Here is a 24,849-nt window from a genome sequence, read left to right as displayed (position 1 = left end):
GCTATACATTCTTGCCTTGTTCTCCGTGCGACCAGAGTTAGGGTTATTACTAGGGTCATCATTAGGGATGTTTTTGCCAAAAGGCGGGGGGACACTCTGATAAGAATTACTCTGGGACAACATGTGTAAACCAGGGGACAGACCTAGGCAAGCTGGGAAATGTGATTACCCTTCAGAAGCACTGGCTCAACCCGATTGAGGTAACCAGCAGCCACAGGTAGCTTTCCCTTTACTTTGGAGTAAAACCATTAATTTTCCAGTAAATGTATTATTGTATATTGCAGTGGAATTGTATGTGTAGCAGCTGTGTTCCTTTTAGAATTTTGGGGCATTGTGAACTCAGTGCTGCTAGGCCCTGTCGAGGTTACTGCAGGACACAGAGCTGTGTGGGCCTTACAGGAAGTGAGATTACTTAATGATACTTTACTGTTGCCTGAAACATTTTGAAATGAAAACTTTGAGGGAAAGAAATGATTCAGCCTTTTCTGCCTCCTACTGCTTTTTGAAGTCAGCTAGTACACATTAGTAAGCTGATACCACAGTTGATTGGAACGTCTGAAGCAAGACATTCTTAGGTAAGATGATAGCCTCTAAAGTTCTGAGTAGTTGGTCCCAGAGTTCAGGTTGTAAACAAGTGGGTACTGATGGAGAGCTGACTTCTGAAATCCCCTCCCTTCACCGTCCCTTTCATCACCTGTGTGGTAAGCAAAGAAGGGATACCCAGTTGGTGCCTTTTGCCCATGACACCTTCATCTGGTTAGCTGAAAAATGGTTTCCTTATGGGGCAGAGGAGTGCCAGTGTGACTGTTCTCATACCTATTAAATCTTATGCTGGTATCATCTGGCATTTGCGTTCCTGTTTGTTTTAATAGGATAAGTGAGTGGAACTCTGGGCTTTAAGGAAATTATTGATACAGTATTTCCATCTGTATGGAACCCCTCATGATTATCTGGCTCTTTGATATTGTCTGTTCACTTGCCAGTAGTAGTCAATTTTTGTTAGCCACATTTTGACAGAGGGTACCACGGGGATGCTTAGCTTTAGGAAACATTTAACATTGTAGTTATGGCAAGAAAAAAAACCCACTCATTTTATCTCGCTTCATAGATCATATTACATGAGCGAAAGAAGTTTATTTTACTTTGAGTCTAGTTTAAAAACAGAAGTGTCAAATCTTCTTTCCGTAGTGGGGTTGAAGTCAACTTTTGGCTCCTTTTGTAGCATCTCTTCACCACGTGAGTGGGGCCAAATGCCTTAAGGGCCATACTCATTGTCACTTATCAACACACACATATATACACAGGCACACGCTAGAATTAGTTGAGACTGGTGCTATATTTTCTACTTATGTATTGAGTGATAAAAGTAATATGTTCACTGTAGAAGTTTTAGAAAATGTAGGGAAAAATAGAAGGAAAAAACTAAAAATCACCTATAATTCTACAACCCAGAGATTAACATTTCAGCTTGTAGCCTGCATATATTTGGTTAAGTTGCATCTTAAACCAATTTCACTTCATATATCTTGACCGTTTTCTCATATCCTTAAATATCTTTGACAACACTGCACTTGATGACTGTGTAGTATTCAGTCATAAGGATAGATCATTATTTTACCAGTCTCCTTTTGGGCATTTGATGTTGTTTCTAGGTTTTCTGTTATTTATATCACAATGGTGACTATTGTCTACATTTTTTGTGTGTGTGTGCATCTCGGACTATTTCCTTAGGATATTCGTAGAAGTAGAGAGTGAAATTATTCAGTCATGAGTTATATGTGACTTCAAGCGTCTGGATGCCTATTGCCAAATTGCTTTCTATAAAGCTTGTACCAATTTACACTTCTGTCAACAGGATAAAAAGTGCCTTTCTGTATACATTTGGCAACAATGAATAATTTCTTTATTCTTAATTGGAACTACTTTTGATGGATCCCCAGTGCATTGCTGCCTGTTTCAGCAAATAAAAATTATTCCTGGCAGAAATGAAAGTGGGGGATGTAATATTATAAACAGTAGTACTACAACGAACTGGCAGCCCCAGATACTTTGAGAATTGTTGAAACAGGCCATATTTTAGCTCTAAGAGTCTGTGTTTCTAAAAATATATTTTTCCTTTTCAAGTAGTTTATCAATCTCATCTTTAATGTAGAGGAAAATGCTAATACTTTTCTTCTAAAATTATTGCTTCACGAACTGTACAGCAGAAATTAACACAACATTGTAAAGCAACTATACTCCAATAAAAATTAATAAAAAAATATTGCTTCATGAGTGCTTATTGTTGATTATGTTAGTGCTCTCTGTACGTATATTTATTGAGTCATGGCTTTGAAAACAAAATGTAACTTCTGGCAAAAATTGTCCAGGATTTTGGAACATTTGGTTTATTACACAGCAGTAATTCCTGGTCAAGGTCTCTTAAAGTAACACATGCTTCTTTCAACTATTATTCAGTTCTTTAGTATTTTAGTAAAGGCCTTGTGAATTCAGAATCACCCATGTATCACCATACTACTTGAGTAAACTTGGAAGGAAGAGATTTGGTAAGTCCAATGTTTGATATTATGCAATCGATTTGTCCAAAACATTTTCTAAAATCAGTATCATAAGGTTGCTGGTCCTAGAGGGCAGACAGCAGAAGCAAGAAGAACTACAATCCTGCAGCCTGTGGAACAAAAACCACATTCACAGAAAGACAGACAAGATGAAAAGGCAGAGGGCTATGTACCAGATGAAGGAACAAGATAAAACCCCAGAAAAACATCTAAATGAAGTGGAGATAGGCAACCTTCCAGAAAAAGAATTCAGAATAATGATAGTGAAGATGATTCAGGACCTCGGAAAAAGAACGGAGGCAAAGATCGAGAAGATGCAAGAAATGTTTAACAATGACCTAGAAGAATTAAAGAACAAACAAACAGATGAACAATACAATAACTGAAATGAAAACTACACTAGAAGGAATCAATAGCAGAATAATTGAGGCAGAAGAACGGATAAGTGACCTGGAAGACAGAAGGGAGGAATTCACTGCTGCGGAACAGAATAAAGAAAAAAGAATGAAAAGAAATGAAAACAAACTAAGAGACCTCTGGGACAACATTAAACGCAACAACATTCGCATTATAGGGGTCCCAGAAGGAGAAGAGAGAGAGAAAGGACCAGAGAAAATATTGGAAGAGATTATAGTCGAAAACTTCCCTAACATGGGAAAGGAAATAGCCACCCAAGTCCAGGAAGCGCAGCGAGTCCCATACAGGATAAACCCAAGGAGAAACACGCTGAGACACATAGTAATCAAAGTGGCAAAAATTAAAGACAAAGAAAAATTATTGAAAACAGCAAGGGAAAAACGACAAATACAAGGGAACTCCCATAAGGTTAAGAGCTGATTTCTCAGCAGAAACTCTGCAAGCCAGAAGGGAGTGGCATGATATACTTAAAGTGATGAAAGGGAAGAACCTACAACCAAGATTACTCTACCCGGCAAGGATCTCATTCAGATTTGATGGAGAAATCAAAAGCTTTACAGACAAGCAAATGCTAAGAGAATTCAGCACCACCAAACCAGCTCTACAACAAATGCTAAAGGAACTTCTCTAAGTGGGAAACACAAGAGAAGAAAAGGACCTACAAAAACAAACCCAAAACAATTAAGAAAATGGTCATAGGAACATATATATCGATAATTACCTTAAATGTGAATGGATTAAAAGCTCCAACCAAAAGACACAGGCTTGCTGAATGGATACAAAAACAAGACCCATCTATATGCTGTCTACAAGAGACCCACTTCAGACCTAGGGACACATACAGACTGAAAGTGAGGGGATGGAAAAAGATATCCCATGCAAATGGAAATCATAAGAAAGCTGGAGTAGCAATACTCATATCAGATAAAATAGACTTTACAATAAACAATGTTACAAGGGACAAGGAAGGACACTACATAATGCTCAAGGGATCAATCCAAGAAGAAGACATAACAATTATAAATATATATTCACCCAACATAGGAGCACCTCAATACATAAGGCAACTGCTAACAGCTATAAAAGAGGAAATCGACAGCAACACAATAATAGTGGGGGACTTTTACACCTCACTTACACCAATGGACAGATCATCCAAAATGAAAATAAATAAGGAAACAGAAGCTTTAAATGACACAATAGACCAGATAGATTGAATTGATATTTATAGGACATTCCATCCAAAACCAGCAGATTACACTTTCTTCTCAAGTGCACACGGAGCATTCTCCAGGATAGATCACATCTTGGGTCACAAATCAAGCCTCAGTAAATTTAAGAAAATTGAAATCATATCAAGCATCTTTTCTGACCACAACGCTGTGAGATTAGAAATGAATTACAGGGAAAAAAAATGTAAAAAACACAAACACATGGAGGCTAAACAAAACGTTACTAAATAACCAAGAGATCACTGAAGAAATCAAAGAGGAAATCAAAAAATACCTAGAGACAAATGACAATGAAAACACGACAATCCAAAACCTATGGGATGCAGCAAAAGCAGTTCTAAGAGGGAAGTTTATAGCTATACAAGCCTACCTCAAGAAACAAGAAAAATCTCAAATAAACAATCTAACCTTACACCTAAAGGAAGTAGAGAAAGAAGAACAAACAAAACCCAAAGTTAGCAGAAGGAAAGAAATCATAAAGATCAAAGCAGAAATAAATGAAATAGAAACAAAGAAAACAATAGCAAAGATCAATAAAACTAAAAGCTGGTTCTTAAGAAGATAAACAAAATTGATAAACCATTAGCCAGACTCATCAAGAGACAGAGGGAGAGGACTCAAAGCAATAAAGTTAGAAATGAAAAAGGAGAAGTTACAACAGACACCGCAGAAATACAAAGCATCCTAAGAGACTACTACAAGCAACTCTATGCCAATAAAATGGACAACCTGGAAGAAATGGACAAATTCTTAGAAAGGGATAACCTTCCAAGACTGAACCAGGAAGAAATAGAAAATATGAACAGACCAATCACAAGTAATGAAATTGAAACTGTGATTGAAAATCTTCCAACAAACAAAAGTCCAGGACCAGATGGCTTCACAGGTGAATTCTATCAAACATTTAGAGAAGAGCTAACACCCATCCTTCTCAAACTCTTCCAAAAACTTTCAGAGGAAGGAACACTCCCAAACTCATTCTATGAGGCCACCATCACCCTGATACCAAAAGCAGACAACGATACTACAGAAAAAGAAAATTACAGACCAATATCACTGATGAATATAGGTGCAAAAATCCTCAACAAACTACTAGCAAACAGAATCCAACAACACATTAAAAGGATCATACACCATGATCAAGTGGGATTTATCCCAGGGATGCAAGGATTCTTCAATATACGCAAATCAATCAATGTGATACACCATATTACCAAATTGAAGAATAAAAACCATATGATCATCTCAATAGATACATAAAAAGCTTTTGACAAAATTCAACACCCATTTATGATAAAAACTCTCCAGAAAGTGGGCATAGAGGGAACCTCCCTCAACATAATAAAGGCCGTATACGACAAACCCACAGCAAACATCATTCTCAATGGTGAAAAAGTGCAAGCATTTCCTCTAAGATCAGGAACAAGACAAGGATGTCCACTCTCACCACTATTATTCAACATAGTTTTGGAAGTCCTAGCCATGGCAATCAGAGAAGAAAAAGAAATAAAAGGAATCCAAATTGGAAAAGAAGAAGGAAAACTGTCACTGTCTGCAGATGACATGATACTATACATAGAGAATGCTAAAAATGCCACCAGAAAACTAGTAGAGCTAATCAATGAACTTGGTAAAGTAGCAGGATACAAAATTAATGCACAGAAATCTCTTGCATTCCTATACACGAATGATGAAAAATCTGAAAGAGGAATTAAGGAAACACTCCCATTTACCACTGCAACAAAAAGAATAAAATACCGAGGAATAAATCTACCCAGGGAGGCAAAAGATCTGTATGCAGAAAACAATAAGACACTGATGAAAGAAATTAAAGATGATACCAACAGATGGAGAGATATACCATGTTCTTGCATTGGAAGAATCGATATTGTGAAAATGACTATACTACCCAGAGGAATCTACAGATTCAATGCAATCCCTATCAAATTACCAATGGCATGTTTTATGGAACTAGAGCAAAAATCTTAAAATTTGTACGGAGACACAAAGACCCCAAATAGCCAAAGCAGTCTTGAGGGAAAAAAACCTAGCTGGCGGAATCTGCCTCCCCGACTTCAGACTATACTACAAAGCTACAGTAATCAGGACAAAATGGTACTGGCACAAAAACAGAAACATAGATCAATGGAACAAGATAGAAAGCCCAGAGATAAACCCACGCACCTATGGTCAACTAATCTGTGACAGGATTAGGAGGCAAGGATATACAATGGAGAAAAGACAGCCTCTTCAATAAGTGGTACTGGGAAAACTGGACAGCTACATGTAAAATAATAAAATTAGAACACTCCCTAACACCATACACAAAAATAAACTCAAAATGGATTCGAGACCTAAATGTAAGACTGGACACTATAAAACTCTTAGAGGAAAACATAGGAAGAACACTCTTTGACATAAATCACAGCAAGATCTTTTTTGATCCACCTCCTAGAGTAATGGAAATAAAAACAAAAATAAACAAATGTGACCTAATCAAACTTAAAAGCTTTTGCACGGCAAAGGAAACCATAGACAAGACGAAAAGACAACCCTCAGAATGGGAGAAAATATTTGCAAACGAATCAACGGACAAAGGATTAATCTCCAAAATATATAAACAGCTCTTGCAGCTCAATATTAAACAAACAACGCAATGCAAAAATGGGCAGAAGACCTAAATAGACATTTCTCCAAAGAAGACATACAGATGCCCAAGAAGCACATGAAAAACTGCTCAACATCACTAATTATTAGAGAAATGCAAATCAAAACTACACACCAGTTAGAATGGGCATCATCAGAAAATCTACAAACAACAAATGCTGGAGAGGGTGTGGAGAAAAGGGAACCCTCTTGCACTGTTGGTGGTAATGTAAATTGATACAGCCACTATGGAGAACAGTATGGAGGTTCCTTAGTTTAAACTAAAAATAGAATTACCATATGATCCAGTAATCCCACTACTGGGCATATACCCAGAGAAAACCATAATTCAAAAAGACACATGTAACCCCAATGTTCATTGCAGCACTATTTACAATAGCCAGGTCATGGAAGCAACCTAAATGCCCACTGACAGACGAATGGATAAAGAAGATGTGGTACATGTATACAATGGAATATTACTCAGCCATAAAAATGAATGAAATTGAGTCATTTGTTGAGACGTGGATGGATCTAAAGACTGTCATACAGAGTGAAGTAAGTCAGAAAGAGAAAAACAAATATCGTATATTAACGCATGTATGTGGAACCTAGAAAAATGGTACAGATGAACTGGTTTGCAGGGCAGAAATTGAGACCCAGATGTAGAGAACAAACGTATGGACACCAAGGCGGGAAAGCCGTGGGGGATGGGGATGGTGGTGTGCTGAATTGGATGATTGGGATTGACATGCGTACACTGATGTGTATAAAATTGATGACTAACAAGTACATGCTGTATAAAAAAATAGAATAAAATTTAAAAATTAAAAAAAAAAAAAAGCAAAAAAAAAAAAGATTGCTGGTCCTGAGTCAAGAATTTTCAATGTGACAGCAATTTTCATCTATTAAAACTTTTCTTCCCCAGTGGTTGTTTCCTAATAGTCAAGCTATATCTTAGGTGGATCTTACAAGTAGATTTTTGATATTTGTTGCTTTAAAAAATTCTTATTTAAATGCAGTTGGTCTATTGAGAGCTTTTAAAAAGAATGTGCCTTTCCCTCTTGATACTGTTGTTAGTTTCATCCAAGGTAATCAAAAGGATAGGGATAGTGCACTCTTTTTTGTTTTCTACTATTCTTACATTCATCTTAAGAGTAAAACTAATCAATACTGATTAGAAAGAAATTCTTAATTTTGCTGTGTAGGGAAGCATATAAGTTGCTTTCCTAATGTTCTAGAAAGTAGACCCTATTTTAGTCCATTTGGAGGGGCGAGGGAGGAGAGTTTGATTTTAGAGACTAGTTCATTACTCTCATTTTAAAGCCTATTTCAGTTCTGAAAGTGTGCAACTTGGGAAGTAAGGAGTGGAATTTCTATGCATGTAGCTTATCTTCCCGTCCCAGGTGAAGTCTGGTACTTATATTGTAGGTTAGGTACTTGTCATTTTTATACACACACAATTTACATATGTGTGGTATGGAAATTGTGTGTGTGTGTGTATGTGTGCATATATATATAAAACCATACTAATGATAAAACTATATGTGTGTGTGTATATATATATATAATTTATATACATAATTTACCATACTAATTATAAGGGGAGAAGTTAAGTAACAGAATGGGTGATAATAGAATTCTTAGCTAGAGTTGAAGTATTTCTCCTCACATTCAAACTAGACTCTGTCTTTGAGCTAGGGTAAAGACAGTGGGTATAGTATAAATAAACATTGCTTCAAAACTTAGAAAGTGAAACAAAGAACTTACCCCTGGATACTGCAGATTTAACTACATAAAGAAATATTCATTGTTGTCATGGATATACAATTTATATGTTCTTCTAGCATTGAAAAGAATAATTTTTGACTTAGGAGTAAAATGAAGGATTTTCTGTTTGGCTAAAATTGATTATCATCATTCTAAAATATAATGGTACTTGTAGCTGTCCAGTTTTCCCAGTATCACTTATTGAAGAGGCTGTCTTTTCTCCATTGTATATTCTTGCCTCCTTTATCAAAAATAAGGTGACCATATGTGCGTGGGTTTATCTCTGGGCTTTCTATCTGTTCCATTGATCTATATTTCTGTTTTTGTGCCAGTACCATACTGTCTTGATGGCTGTAGCTTTGTAGTATAGTCTGAAGTCCAGGAGCCTGATTTCTCCAGCTCCATTTTTCTTTCTCAAGATTGCTTTGGCTATTCGGGGTCTTTTGTGTTTCCATACAAATTGTGAAATTTTTTGTTCTAGTTCTGTGAAAAATGCCATTGGTAGTTTGATAGGGATTGCACTGAATCTGTAGATTGCTTTGGGTAGTATAGTCATTTTCACAATGTTGATTCTTCCAATCCAAGAACACGGTATATCTCTCCATCTGTTTGTATCATCTTTAATTTCTTTCATCAGTGTCTTATAGTTTTCTGCATACAGGTCTTTTGTCTCCTTAGGTAGGTTTATTCCTAGGTATTTTATTCTTTTTGTTGCAGTGGTAAATGGAAGTGTTTCCTTAATTTCTCTTTCAGATATTTCATCATTAGTGTATAGGAATGCAAGAGATTTCTGTGCATTAATTTTGTATCCTGCTACTTTACCAAATTCGTTGATTAGCTCTAGCAGTTTTCTGGTAGCATGTTTAGGATTCTCTATGTATAGTATCATGTCATCTGCAAACAGTGACAGCTTTACTTCTTCTTTTCCGATTTGGATTCCTTTTATTTCTTTTTCTTCTGATTGCTGTGGCTAAAACTTCCAGAACTATGTTGAATAATAGTGGTGAGAGTGGACATCCTTGTCTTGTTCCTGATCTTAGAGGCAATGGTTTCAGTTTTTCACCATTGAGAACAATGTTGGCTGTGGGTTTGTGATATATGGCCTTTATTATGTTGAGGTAAGTTCCCTCTATGCCTGCTTTCTGGAGGGTTTTTATCATAAATCGGTGTTGAATTTTGTCAGAAGCTTTTTCTGCATCTATTGAGATGATCATATGGTTTTTCTCCTTCAGTTTGTTAATATGGTGTATCCCATTGATTGATTTGCGTATACTGAAGAATCCTTGCATTCCTGGGGTAAACCCCACTTGTAGAGTTTTGATTACTGTTTCTTAGAGCCAGGCTCAGTTACTTTTGTGAGATCCCAATAGCACGACTTTTAGTCATTTCTTGTTTTTCCTTTGGTACCTGGCTTATCATGCACAGGTAATGTGAAACAGCACGTGAGGTTTCTTTTTATTTAGTTATTTATTTTAAAAAATTTATTTATTTATTTTTATTTTTATTTTTGGCTGCATTGGGTCTTCGTTGCTGTGTGCCGGCTTTCTCTAGTTTTGGCGAGTGGGGGCTACTCTTTGTTGCGGTGCATGGGCTTCTCATTGCGGTGGCTTTTCTTGCTGCGGAACATGGGCTCTGGGCGCACGGGCTACAGTAGTTGTGGCTTGCGGGCTCTAGAGCGCAGGCTCAGTAGTTGTGGTGCACGGGCTTAGTTGCTCTGCAGCATGAGGGATCTTCCCGGACCAGGGCTTGAACCCATTTCCCCTGGGTTGGCAAGTGGATTCTTAACCACTGTGCCACCAGGGAAGTCCGAGGTTTCTTTTTAAAGGGGATCTTTTCTCATGTCACTATACACATAAATGTTGTCTCTTATTGCAGATTGGAATCACGAAAGATATACGGGTTCATCTTAAGAGAAAAAGAGGAAATCTGTAAGTATTTGTCCTTTAAAAATTCTATATTTGCAATCTTGTCGGCTTTTGGAGAAAACTAAGTGACCAAACTAACAGGCATTTTTCCTCTCTTTGTATTAGAAAAGCCCTGCCAGTATTTATGTTTGTGTTAAAAAGGCAATATTTGGAAAAGTAAAATAGGAAAGCTTTTTACTCTGGGCAACTTCTAAAATTTAAACTATCTGTCACTCACTTATGAAAGGGGAAGTGATACTTAAAATCCAAATACAATCTTTTTCTTTTGAGTATTACCAGAAAATGGAGTCACAGATTGGAGTTCCAGTTCTGGCTACTGAGGCGGTGTGTCTTTGACAAGCTATTTAGCTTCCCTTTGCCTCAATTTCCTCATCTGTAAAATGAGCTTAATAAGTGTAAGTGTCCAGTGAATGGTTCATTAATATTGATGAAGTTGAATCTGTAGTAGTGTATATTTTCTCCAATAAATTGAAGCTTATTCTAGTTACTGTTTCTCAAACTGATTTACATATATTTCTGATCTTCAAAAATCTAAGCATCTATACTGTCCTTCACTGAGGCACCTACTCTAGACTATAATATAGAATGAAAGAAATACAACAGAGCACCTAAAGTTAGAATTTTAGTGTTTGAGCCTTGGACCTTGAAAATTACCTAGTCCAGGGGTTCCCAAACATTGACCTTTAGACCGTGCCCTCGCCAGTGAAGAGTTTTTACTGGTCCATGGTGAAGTGAGGAAAATAAGACAACAGGCCATGAGATTTTTTTAAAAATTAATTAATTAATTAATTTATTCTTGGCTGTGTTGGGTCTTCGTTTCTGTGCGAGGGCTTTCTCTAGTTGCGGCAAGTGGGGACCACTCTTCATCGCGGTGCGCGGGCCTCTCACTATCGCGGCCTCTCTTGTTGCGGAGCACAGGCTCCAGACGCACAGGCTCGGTAGTTGTGGCTCACGGGCCCAGTTGCTCCGCGGCATGTGGGATCTTCCCAGACCAGGGCTCGAACCCGTGTCCCCTGCATTGGCAGGCAGATTCTCAACCACTGCGCCACCAGGGAAGCCCCAGGCCATGAGGTTTTTAAAGCTAAACTTTTTCCATTTAAAGGATTGCTTCTTATTATAAGATATATCCTCCTAATTTTGAGGAGTTAGACGCATTCTGTATTTTATGAAATGATGGTGATAGTAAATGATAGGTTTATGTTTTTTGTTTTTATGTCCATACCTGGCCAAAAAAAAAAAAAAATTGGCAGCTGTGTCATTGCTGCCTTCTTTGTTTTTAAAACTTTTATTGGTCCATGATATCTTAAAATCTGAATCCAACTTTCTCATTGTACAGATGAGGAAAGAGACAGGAGGTAATTTAATTTGTTCCAGGTAGTGCAGCTCAGCAAGCTCCTGAGCTAGGACCAAAGCCCTGTATACAGTGCTGCCTCTCTTGTATTTCTGGTCTTCTGAGAATTGCTTTCATTATAATAGAGTATGAAATTGAAACAGAAGATCTAGTAGTTCTTATGTGCTAATTCAAAACACTCAATGTTCTTGTAAAGCTAAGGCTTAAAGTCTACTGATCAGCCTGCATTAGAAAAATCTTGAATATGACCAAAGATTTTCATCAGCAGGCCAGAATTAGTTGTCCCTGAATTCAGCTACATAGGCAGCATACTATCCCATGATTGACAAAGAAGATACCAATAAGTTTAGTGTTTCCTTTGGGAAATAGACCATAGTGCAATTGTGAGGGCTGTAGTATTCAGGCTTCTATAGTTATTTATCCAGAGAGTCTGTTTTCTCTTTCTCTCTCTCTCTATCTCTCTCTCGCTCTCCCCCCTCCCCCCACCCCTACACACACACACACATACACACACACACACACACACACACACACACACATCCTACACACATAGATAAATACTTATAGTAGTTGGCCTGCAGCCCATCTAGATGTGTAACAGAAAAAACTACCAAGGTGAAGAGCTGGACTTGCCAGGAGCCTTAGCGAGACCATCTGGCCAGTTGTGTTCAGGAGTCAACAGACACTTTGGAGACTCCTCTTCAATTGGCATAGCTCTGCCTTGGCTATCCCCAAATACACTTCAAAACAGAAGTACCTAATTCCCTCATCTCCCTTGCCTCACTCACGTTTGTGAAGCTCGCATGGGCCAGGTAAACAAATGAACGTGAAGAGAGAACAGAATGGAAAGTATTACCCATCCCTAACATGGAGACATTACCTCTAGGAGTACTTTTCCATGGCTTCTTGTGTTTGACTTCATGTGGCTTCCTTCTTTAGTTGAGAATTCTTTAATTTCTCAAATGTCAGGCACACACTAATGCAATGTCAATAATTTAAACACATATTGAATTAATAATGATGTTAATTTAAATACATATTGAATTAATAATAATGTTAATTAAAAAATACGTATTGAATTTTTCATTGTCTTTGGAATACCTGTGCCCTTTTCTTACCAACACTAATATTTAAGAGTTGACTGAATGGCTATAAGATTTCAGTCTTCAACAGATTTATCACTCTTTGAGTTCTTTTATTAACCTCATTTATAAGGAATATTTACTACTGAAGCGCAGAGTGAAGCTTTTTTGTTTTGTTTTGTTTTGTTTTCTACCATGATACAGTTTCACGTCATGGTGGCCAGGTAGCTGAGTCGTAGTGACTTATTTAGCCGTTTTGTAAGAAATGGTTTAAGACTACATTGCTGCATAACTTTTAACAGTGTGAAGTACTGGGAAACAACATTAGCAGAGAACCAACCTATTAAACTGGTCCCTCCTCTAGCAAAGGTGGAAGATAGGGCATGTGGCCAAAAAAGATGTAAGTTGCAAAATTCTCCCTATAACACAAAGGTACTCCCGTGGGAAGTATCACTGCTGGTTACAGATTTTTATTTGAACCTGAGTTCATGGTTGGCAGCCCACAGTTGTATTACTTTATTATAATTAGTAGATAAGATGATAGAAGACAGATGAGTAACAAAGAGGTAAGATGACAGTAGAGTCTGCATATTTCTCACTCAGATGAAACACATTTGTAACTGTGAGCTAATTTGAAAGGTCAGATCTGTAGCCCAGTTGTTTTTGATTAACTAATGTTAAGATCATAAAGAAAAAATATCCAGTAAATGGAAGACTTTACAGACAAAATTCAAGTCTACACCATGCGTGATGGGCCGTCTAATGTAGCAGCAGGGTTTTGTCTACAGGGACCTGTAGCAGATCCTCTTTAGCAGCAGCTGTAGAACACTGGAATTGTCATTGTGCCGGCTGCTTCCCTTCTACAGCACTGAACCCTTATATTTCTCTCTAAACACATAACTCCTAGAACTTAGTTTGTCTCCCCTTTTTCATGATGTCTGATAAAGTTGGATTGTAACATCATGCTTTGTCAGTAGGTGCCACTTCTAGCATGATGTATCCTCAAAATTCCTTACATGTAAGCTTTGGATTAAATTATATCCAGCCCACTCTCAACTTTGGAAAGCTAGCTGGGACGAAGTGAGAGAGTAGCATTGACATATATACAGTACCAAATGTAAAATAGATAGCTAGTGGGAAGCAGCTGCAACACACAGGGAGATTAGCTCCGTGCTGTGTGACCACCTAGAGGGGTGGGATAGGGAGGGTGGGAGGGAGACGCAAGAGGGAGGGGATATGGGGATATATGTATACATATAGCTGATTCACTTTGTCATACAGTAGAAACTAACAAAACATTGTGAAGCAATTATACTCCAATAAAGATGTTAAAAAAAAATCGTGTGTTGCGATCACTTAAAATGAGGAAGAGATATGTAATTATACACACTGTGTGTGAAGTGCAGAAGTACAACGTGGGCTTCTAGATCTCATTTCAACATACTAGATCTCATTTTAACACATGTGAGTAGGGTCCCAATTATATACTATCCGATGACCTAGAAAAAGCATTATCTGATGAATGAATGCTGAGGATGTTCTTAAGGCGTTATGGGAGGAAACACGTGCTAGAACAAGAAAGAGCATCTTCGACATGGCAGCTGAGGTGCTTTCTTTGCTGGGGAAAGGTGGGAAGAGACTAGCAGGATGGCGACTTCAGGAGTTAATACCTGTCCAGGTGATGAAGTAAACGGGTTTGGTTAATCTTGTTAGAGACACACGCAAAGATCGGTCATAGTTGTGAGACACTCCTAGTCAAACTAGCTAGGCACAGGTGCAATGTGGTGTTAGAGAGCATCTATATATTCACCCTAGGTGTTTTTGTTTTGCTTTTTTCAGTTTTCAAATGTATTTATTATAATTACTGTATACCGGGTTAAAAGTTTGCTTGTATAAGCTATTTCATATTTATTATATTGGCTTACTAACTTTGAGTCAGATGAGACCTACAAGGGACAGACGGATGTATATTTCACATGATTATTCAGTCTTGTAGACTGCCTGCTAGCAAAAGATCCTGCTAGCTACTCTTAATGACTTTTATTTTCTTAAAATATTAACACTTAAAAAGTTTTAATGTTAAAATGTTAATTTTAATGTTTTAGGTTTAGTGTCAAGAGTTGACTGAATGGCTGTAAGATTTCAGTCTTCAACAGATTTATCAGTCTTTGAGTTCTTTTATTAATCTCACTTATAAGGTATATTTACTACTGAAGAGGAGAGTGAAGTTGTTTTGTTTGTTTTCTACCATGATACAGTTTCACATCACGGTGGCCAGGTAGCTGAGTTGTAGTGACTTATTTAGCCATTTTGTAGGAAAATGGCTAAATAAGTCATTTGTCTACAAGTGTTTTAATGTTAAAAGTTTTAATATTAAAATATAAAGTTAATTATATTGTAACGTAGCTCCTGTAAAGTTTGATTTCATGAACCAAAGGCAACCAATTTCTTTAACATGTATATGAGCTTTCTCCTATATGTTTTAAAATCATTTGGAGCTTTTTAATAGTGTGTGAAAGAAAATAGGATTTTTAAAAAAAGCACCCCAGCCCTTTACAGAAGTCTTGGTGATGTAATATCTATGTAGAAGTATGATCTTTTAAAGTGCAACCGGTATGCTTACCTGTTTAATCTCTTGGATTTTTTATAATTTTCTGATTTAAAGTTTAGTGAATACAGCTTATCCTTTTCAGAAGGCAAATTATCTCTTTATTTGGTGTTTAAATTACCCTTAAGTGATGTGTGATTTGAAAATGTGATTTCTTAAAGTAGCACTGACATAGTTAATCATTGATTATCAAGTTTATATTTTTTGTGTTTTCATAAGGTATTATATCAAGGACAGATGAAGTTAATTTGCCCTACCACGTGTTTCAGCTTGGTAGATGTGTGCATCCTTGCTTGGTTTAGTCTATTTTATAAAACTTTTGAAAAAAAAGTGTCTTGGCATTGACTTCAGTTTATTAGTTTTTCTCTTTAATTCTTAAATGGGTGTTGTGTCACATGCTGCTGGGAAAGATGATTTCTTTTAAATTCAGACTTTAATCAGTATGTAGTATTTGTTTACTTTGTGTACTAGAGCTTAATGTATTACTAATGCTTTTTGTGTTTAACCTAACTATCTCAGAGCGTTTGAAGTAACTGGAATGAAATACTTAACATTAAACTTGACCTCAAAATTAAAAAAATTGTGTCTGATTTTCACTTACACTTTAGGACTTACTAGACACCTAAAGGGCCTTTTTCCCCTATAAAAATGCCTTAGGCTGTAGGACAGATCAGTGCTTAAAGTTGTCATCAGGATTTTTTTCATATACAAAGTTTGTCACTCTCACTCATTTAGATTATACCAGTATGACCAAGGTCACAGACAGTACAGCTAAAAGTATGGACTTTAAAATCAGATAGACCTGGGTCCAAATCCCTACTTAGCTGTGTTAACTTGGGCAAATGATCTGTCTAAGACTGTTATATCATCAGCTATGTCATCAGGGTATTACTTCAAAAGGGTTTTCTGATGGACTAAATGAAATAATGTATCTAAAGGACTGAGCACAGTGCCTAGCTCCTAGTACAGGTTCAATAAGTCATTATTAATCTGATTCTCATATAGAATGCCGAACATCAACAGGAATGATTAGCTATCCCCTGGCTGAAGCTGATGCCCTGCCCTTTTACAGCTGAAATACAAATGCATCACTTGATTTCAAGGAAGCGCAACTCAGAGTTTATGTCCTCCTGGTGGGACAGCAGTATTTCTCTTCATACATGGCAGGACAGCATTCCTCTCTGAAAGGCATCCGTGAAAAAGCACATAGTAAAAATTCTATAACCCTCTTGCTTTTATAACAACTGTCTTTTCCCTCCATGTAACAGGCAGTTTTTCCAGTTTCATATTTTCTCTCAAGCAACTAAACACATGTTCAAATTAATTACCAGGGACTTTAAGAGTATACCATTTCCTAGAGTGTTGGCATGGACAAGTGATTTTTTAAAAAGATGGCTAAGGTTGGTTGTCTTCCGGCTATTGCACTTACGTCCATTTTTACTTTATAGTTTCAGAGCAATCCATGTCCATTCTTTTTTTTTTTTTCTTTTGGCTGCGCTGGGTCTTCATTGCTACACGTGGGCTTTCTCTAGTTGCAGCGAGCGGGGGCTACTCTTCATTGCAGTGCGCACGCTTCTCATTGCGGTGGCTTCTCTTGTTGCGGAGCACAGGGTCTAGGCGCTCGGGCTTCAGTAGTTGTGGCACGTGGGCTCAGTAGTTGTGGCGCACGGGCTTAGTTGCCCTGCGGCATATGGGATCTTCCCGGACCAGGGATCTAACCCGTGTCCCCTGCATTGGCAGGCGGATTCTTAACCTCTGGACCACCAGGAAAGTCCCTCCATGTCCATTCTTATTTCAGTCAACAAGTTTATTGAACAGTTAACACACAGAGGTACTGTTGTAGGAGGATTCAGCAGCAAACAATAAACTCTCTGCCTCTTGGAGCTTTTATGTTCTAATGGGGGCATTCATAATAAACATGAAAAATAAAGCATATGACATAGTAGTTACAAGTACTAAGGAGAATAATAAAGCGAGAAAGGGATAGGAGGTCTTGGGGTTTGATTTTGGAGTGGCTAGAGAAGGCCTCACTGAGAAGGTGATATTTGAGTAAAGACAAAAAGAAGGTGAGAGAATAAGCTGTGCAGGTATCTTAGAAGAACATTCCAGTCAGAGAGCATAGCATGTACAAGGGCCCTGAGGCAGGGTCATGCTTGGTGTGTCCCAGAAACAGCAAGGAACAAGTGGGACGGTAGCAGAATGAGACAGGGAAAAGTGTTGGAGATGAAGATGGAAACTTGAGGTGGAGGACAGATCCCATCTCCTAGGTCAGAGTAAGGACTCTATTTCTGAATGAGTCATATGGGGATTCTTTGAAAGATTTTGGGCAGAGGAATGGTATGATCTAACTTGCACTTGAACTAGAGCACTCTGGCTGCTGAGTTTAGAATTTAGTATAAAGGTGGAAGCAGGGAGATCAGATTGGCTATTGCATTTATCCAGGTGAGAGAGGATAGTGGCTTGAGCCAGGATGGTAGCAGTAGAGGTGGTGAGAAGTAGTTGAATTTGATATCTGTTTTGTAAGTAGAGCTGGTAGGATTTGCTGTTGAATTGGGGGTGGAATGTGTGAGAAAGAGAGGGGAGTGAAAGTGAACCTGGTCATCGAAGACTTTTGGTCAAAGCAACTGGAACTACAGAAACAGGCAAGAAGACTGGGTGTGCTAGGTCTGTGGGAGGACGATCAGTGGCTCAATTTTCAACATATGTATTAAATTTGAATATGTAACTGATATCTAAATGGATCTGTTGAGGAAACAGTTGGATATACAAACCTAGGTGCCTAAGGGAGACCTCCAGGCTAAGGGGGGAACATTTTGAGAGTCATCACCATATATATGCTCTTTAAAGCTGTGAGACTAAATGAGATCACCATGGGAGTGAGCATAGATAAAGAAAAGGTTCAAAGACTGAGCACTATAGCATTTAGAGGTCAGGGAGATGAGGAAGAAGCAGCAAAGAAGATGGAGAAGGAGTGACCAGGGAAGGCGGAAGAAAACCTGAAGAATGGGGTCTCCTGGAAGCCAAGTGAAGAAGTTTCCAGCAGGAAAAGAGGGGTCAACGGGGCTAAAGGCTGGTGGTGGGTCAAAGCGGATGAGGACTGAGCTTTAATTGACCTTGGGATCTGACAACATGGAAGTCATCGGTGACCCTGATCAGAGCAATTTTGTGGAGTGGTAGAGGGGAAAGCCCGAGCGTAGTGGGTTCAGGAGGAAATAGGAGGAGGGAAGTGGGTGACAGAGCACAGAGACAGCTCTTCTCCTTCTCCTACAGAGAAGGAGAAGAAATGGGGCCGTAGCCAGAGAAGAAGGTACAAGAGAGGGAGTGGTTTCTAAGATGAAAGAAATAATAGCCTGTTAGGATGCCGATGGGACCGATTCAGTGGAGCCGGAAAAATTAATGAGGCAGGAGAGAGAGGGAAGAATCGGTAGAGTGACGCCGCCAGGTCTTTGTGGTCTAGACAGGGGTGTCACACACAGGTGAAGGGGTCGGCCTTAGCTAGGGGCATCACTAGTCCATCTCTAGTCACGGGAGAGAAGAGAGCACGTGGCCACAGATCCGAGTAGATGGGAGTCTGTGGAAGTTCTCTTCAGGCGGTTTTAGTTTTCTCAGCCAAGTGGGAAGCCAGGTCAGCAGCTGAGAATGAGGATGGCGGAGGAGCCTCGGTGGCCTGAAGAGAGAGAACAAAGGGTAACCCCAGGAGAGCAAGCCTGCGGGAGCAATCACGGATCTAAAGGGGGACGTTCAGCACAGCTGGGTGTTTCTCCAGCCAAATTCAGCTGCATGGGGACAAGTGCAGATTAGGTGGCGGACAGGATTTAACCAGGTTGTGGTTTAGCCGAGTGAGTACCACGAAGACGGAGAGATGCAAGCGGGTCGAAAGTGTATTCCAGGAACTGATTGTTAACGCTCATGAAATCGAAGCTGGATCCGACGAAGGATTCTCCCAACAGTGCCATGGAGTAGACGACACAAGCGATATTCCTGTTTTACACACAGTGCCACTGGTACAGAGCTTTTAGGTGAGAGGTCATATATCTCACCCGAAGTCACACATAAGAGCAGACGCTGAGGTTAGAAGCCAGACCTCCTAACTTTGTTTAGTCCATTTACCACCCAGGATATCAGACTTTCTCTTCTTTAGAGAACAATTCATTTTCCCCTAATATAATAGCAGGGTGCTTAATCTTGAGTTGCCAAATCATCATACACGTGTCTCTTATAGTATAGTGGCGTTCTAGTAACACTGACTCTGAGATAATTCAATTTTCCCATTGACTTAGATCATAAAAGGGGAACAGCACTTTACACAGAAAGCTCGAGAGCGTCTGCTACTCTACTTGGCTGTTTTCTGATACATCCTGCAGTTCTGCCCCCATCCATTCCCCAGTCCATGAGGACTGTCCTCATTTCCCAATCTTTGTCCTCTCCTTTTGAAAACATATCCATCCTCCATACTGACTCCAAATACTGTGCTATTTTGTGAAACCTTTCTGGATGGTTCTCCTTCCTCCCTCTTTTTGTCCCCCCAAAACTGGATGTAATCTCATCCCTCTTTTGAATACCTTTAGCGTTTTGTTCTTGTTTCTCTGATGGGATCTATCATATTCTACTGTATATATTTGTGAACTCATCTCCCTGCACCCTACCATACATATGGACACATATGTACATGCACACGTGCATATAAAGGATTGAGAGCATGTTTTACTCATCTTTGTGTTAAGTGCTCAAAACTTACACATAGTAGGTGTTCAAATCTTTTTTTTTTTTAAATGAATTTATCAATAGGCTGGATGTAACACTGGAAAACCTTTGATAAGGAAGGATTTTTAGATGATAGGCAGAACTGGGCAGAGCCTGGCTGGGGAGCTTGAAAGAGCACCAGACTTGGGGACAGGCCTTGGTTACAGTTTGTACTGTCACACATTTGCTTCTCTTTGAGATGAAAGATCAGACAATATCAGTGGCTCAAATATTCAGCTGAAATGGAGGTTCCAGTGTGCCCCCACCAAATCAACTCTGCCTTTTGCTTTTATCTGTACTTGTGTTTTCACGTCCACGTAAGATTTTATTCAAATGAATGAGCCATGCCTCGCCCCCTGCCCCCAGTACCACCAGAAAGAATTAGAAAACTTCTGGACTAAATGACCTCTCTGATTTCTCTTTACCTGAATGTTCTTTGAGCCTTGTGTGCTCTATGTGTGTGTGTGTGTGTGTGTGTGTGTGTTTATGTGTATGTGTCTCTGTACTATGAGGTTAAGTAGATGTTTCCCTACCTCCAAGACTTAAGGCAAGTCTGTTTAAAAGATTAAGTGTATATAACAACATGAATGACTGAACACATACAATACAGTTTAAATCTAGCTAGATTGTAAGCCCTTCAAAAGCTGTCTTCTACTTCTTCAGCCCCAAGGGTGAGCCTGAGGTGGTACTTCTTGTATTGTCCCTGATAATTTACATATTGAAATAAGTATTTATTTTGAATTGATTTCCTTTCAGTACTTCTTTATATTACCAGGAAAGAATTATTTTAAAAAATTGTGTGTGTAGGTAGACTATCATCTGAGACTATCATCTGTGACTGTCCTTTAAGGTGTATAAAGGAATATTATAAAGTATTTGTTATAACAAAGAGGTGTTGGGTTTGATAGGGTTGAGAACTCCTGGTCTGTGCTCTATACTTAGGTGCTTAGATGTTTAAAAATGATGGTATAATCAAGGATCAGAATGAGTGGTAGACATTTCAAGTGATGTGGGAAGTTAGAAAAAGGAAAGATTATCAAGGATTTGGTTAGTCATGGAATGTCTGATGGAGGAGAGGATTGTTAGACTTGTCAAAGAGACTGAGAAAGCAATTTCTAGGTATAATAAATCATAAAATTAAAGTTGGAAGGGCCCCAGGAAATCATCTAGGCCAGAAATTTTTAGTGTAAGGGTGGTGTCACCCTTTGGTGTTCAAGGATGGATTCCAGGGAACTCAAGAATCCCCTGAATTTGTGTATACCATTTTGCATATCTTTCTGAGGGGAACTCGGTTCATAGTTCTCATTGGATTCTGAAAGGGGCGCATCACCTCTAGGAAGTTAAGGGCTACTGATCTAGTCAGATCCTAAGCTCAGACAGATTGTTTTGCCCAAGGTTACACAGCCAGTCAGTGACAGAGATGGGGTCTGAAACCCAGGTCTTTTCACCTGTAGTTTCTTGCTCATTTCACCACACTCAGTTGAAGGACATGAACAAAAGCAGAGGCAGGATTAAGGATTAAGCTACCGTTTTATAGTAGTTGGTGTAAAAACGCACAACTCTCTTGGGGTCAGTAGTCCATTTCCACAAGAGTTGCAGAAGGATGCACTGCAATTTGTCTCCTCAAAGTGAACTAATATTTTAATTTTTGTAGTTGAAATACACTGCCACTCTCCAAAACAGCTTTCTCAGCTGAAGGCAGGCTGCTGGAGAGACATTATTCTCCCTGAGGCCGTTTCTGCAGTTCCTTTCCATTTGGCACTGTTTTTTCTGACCTGCAGTGGCCTCCAGTTTCCTGTCAAATCAAATCAAAACTACTTTGCCTGATTTGTCAGACCCTGTACTACTGTGGCCTGTTTAGCCAGCAAGTACTCTGTGCCCCACTCAGGTGAGTGTCCTTATTTTTGGCAGTCTCTCCTCTCCCAAAGTCCTTTCATTTCTACCTCTTTATCTTTTATCATGTGGTTCCCCAGCCCAGAACGACCTCCATTCTTTCTCCTTTGTTTCCAGATCCCCGACATAAGGTCCAGCTTAAGTCTAATCTCCAGAAAGCCTCCGCTAGTAACTGTGGACCATTTTGCACTTGCTCTGAACTGCTATCGCATTTATTGCTTGCACTGCACACCGTAGCACTTAGGTATTTCCACAGGCTTTTCATCAGAAAGGCTCCAGTGGTCACTTTGGAGTCTATATATGGGAAGTCTGCATGAGTGTTTATTTGAAGAAATGGTTTCGCTGCCACCTTCTCCTGCAAACAAAGTTTGAAAAACACTGGATCTATCTTGTGTGCTGATGGCCTCACAAGTGTTAACTCGTAATGGGCAAGGGCCAGGACTTACACTACTGTGGACTTAATACTCCCACTCCCAGGCAACTGGTGCAATTTTGAGCACAAAGTGGGCAGGTAGGAAATGATTTTATGATTGTATTGCTCCAATTTGGGGGATAGGAGGTAGTGAATAATAGCATTACCAAGAAATTATCTTAAAGAAGACCTCAGAATAATATTTCTGGGTTGATCTTTGAGAAATAAACCGAAATTGGTGGATTTTTTCTCTCTTTTGGATACAAAACCGAATCCTATTTAGAGCTATCCAGTTTTACATATACATATTTATGAGAAACCTCAATATTGGCATTCACTACTGTCCCGAAGTGTAGCCAAACTTAAATACCACATGCCTGCCCTCATATAGGCACTAGAAGTGTTACACGACTGACTTACAGAGTGGTGTGTAGTATACCTAAAAACCTATAAAAATTAAATTTAAAATTTATGGCCGTAACGATTCAAACTGGAAAATGCCAGTCTTTCAGACCAGTTATTTCCGCTTTCTTGTATCAAATCAATTATAGAAACTAATAAAGACCTGAGTATTTAAATCAATGGTCTATCAACTTGTTAATACTCTTTTGTTTTGTTTTTGTTTTGTTTTGTTTTCCCTGATCTCTGCCTGGTTCACTGTCTTCACCTACAGGTGTACTTTATTGTCGGCTTCCAAAGATTACTAACTCTTATCTGTATCGTTAAAATTGAACTGCCTTGACTCTTCTGCTACTCTTACTACCGCTTCCATTATTGCCTTCTTCAGCAAAATCAGGCTTTCTGAAGCCAAAGAATAACAAGAAATAAACACCATTTTAGAAGCCTTGCCACTATGAAACTTAAGCAAAATGTGCTCACCATTATTTTGCTGCCTATCCACTTGTTAATAACAATATACAGTGCCCTTGTATTTATTCCGTGGTATTTTCTTACCAATGCCAAGAAGAAAAACGCTATGGCAAAGAGAATAAAAGCTAAGCCCACCTCAGACAAACCTGGAAGTCCGTATCGCTCTGTCACGCACTTCGACTCACTAGCTGTCATACACATCCCTGGAGTAGACACCCTGGATAAATTATTCGATCATGCCGTATCCAAGTTTGGGAAGAAGGACAGCCTGGGGACCAGGGAAATCCTAAGTGAAGAAAATGAAATGCAGCCAAATGGAAAGGTTTTTAAGAAGGTAAAGCATTTTTGTGCTTCCTATTGTTTTTAAAGGGGAAGGTACACTTTACTTGATTGTAAATCAAGTGCATTTAAAACATGCTGGCGTTCCATCATAGTGCCCGTAACTAATTCTCGGAAGGTGCTCACAGCATCTGTGTATATTCACTTGAGGGTATTTTTAGAGTTCTACACTTTGAATAGTATGTTAATTGCTTGTTTGAGTACCTATGCTAATATTACAGAATGTCTCACTTTAACAGTTAATTCTTGGGAATTATAAATGGATGAACTATCTCGAAGTGAACTGCAGAGTGAATAACTTTGGTAGTGGACTCGCTGCCTTGGGACTGAAGCCAAAGAGCACTATTGCCATTTTCTGTGAGACCAGGGCTGAATGGATGATCGCAGCACAGACCTGCTTTAAGTACAACTTTCCTCGTAAGTGCCTGGTGTTTTTGGAGGGGAGAGAGAGTGGGCTTTGCTTACATGTGAAATTGTCCTGAGATCCTCTTGTTTTCCAAGCAAGTGTTCAGCCAGAACCTATTGGCCTTGAGAAACTGAATTGACTGATGATTTTTGCCCAGTTTGTGGCACTTCCAGTATTTCTGGGTTTCTTTAGGTTTAAAAAGTTAGAATCCCGAAAATTTGTGAGAAAGATTTGTAACCACCAGGAAGTTTGAGGCAAGGTTGAAGGGTAATAGCAGAGACTATGAAATCCAATTAGATTATAAAATGTCTTTGCATCTGTGAGTATATCTGTCATTAAAAGTTGACTTAAATAGTATATCTAAGAAATGTTTATCATTTAACTTTTGTGTTCATTTTTTATTATGTAGTTGTGACTTTATATGCCACACTTGGCAGAGAAGCTGTAGTTCACGGGTTAAATGAATCTGAGGCTACCTATCTGATTACTAGTGTCGAACTTCTGGAGAGTAAACTTAAGGTAAGTATGAAATTTTCTTTTAATTCATGGTGGTGTTTGACAGCATAGGAGAATGTTCAAGAATTGAGTTTATTGCAT

At 38.8% G+C, this 24,849-nt stretch overlaps 1 protein-coding gene across 4 annotated transcripts in view; it reads left to right on the top strand.

Moving 5' to 3' along the window:
* The window catches only part of ACSL4 (acyl-CoA synthetase long chain family member 4), an 81,413-nt gene that overhangs the window by 16,462 nt on the left and 40,102 nt on the right, over nucleotides 1-24,849 (top strand). The window contains exons 2-6 of one of the 4 annotated variants that reach the window (XM_059910703.1): nucleotides 10,499-10,551; nucleotides 22,114-22,220; nucleotides 23,605-23,841; nucleotides 24,086-24,263; nucleotides 24,662-24,771. In XM_059910703.1, coding sequence (XP_059766686.1) covers nucleotides 23,614-23,841; nucleotides 24,086-24,263; nucleotides 24,662-24,771 — 516 coding nt within the window. In that variant the 5' untranslated portion in view covers nucleotides 10,499-10,551; nucleotides 22,114-22,220; nucleotides 23,605-23,613. Of the gene's footprint in view, nucleotides 1-10,498; nucleotides 10,552-22,113; nucleotides 22,221-23,424; nucleotides 23,842-24,085; nucleotides 24,264-24,661; nucleotides 24,772-24,849 lie in introns of all 4 variants that reach the window. The other 3 variants (XM_059910700.1, XM_059910702.1, XM_059910701.1) reach the window with 3 other exon arrangements.

This window comes from Balaenoptera ricei, chromosome X (genome assembly GCF_028023285.1).
Source record: "Balaenoptera ricei isolate mBalRic1 chromosome X, mBalRic1.hap2, whole genome shotgun sequence".
In the NCBI taxonomy this organism is placed as follows: domain Eukaryota; kingdom Metazoa; phylum Chordata; class Mammalia; order Artiodactyla; family Balaenopteridae; genus Balaenoptera; species Balaenoptera ricei.
Note: the sequence above shows the minus strand (reverse complement) of the source record. Positions and strands in the feature narration are given on the sequence as shown.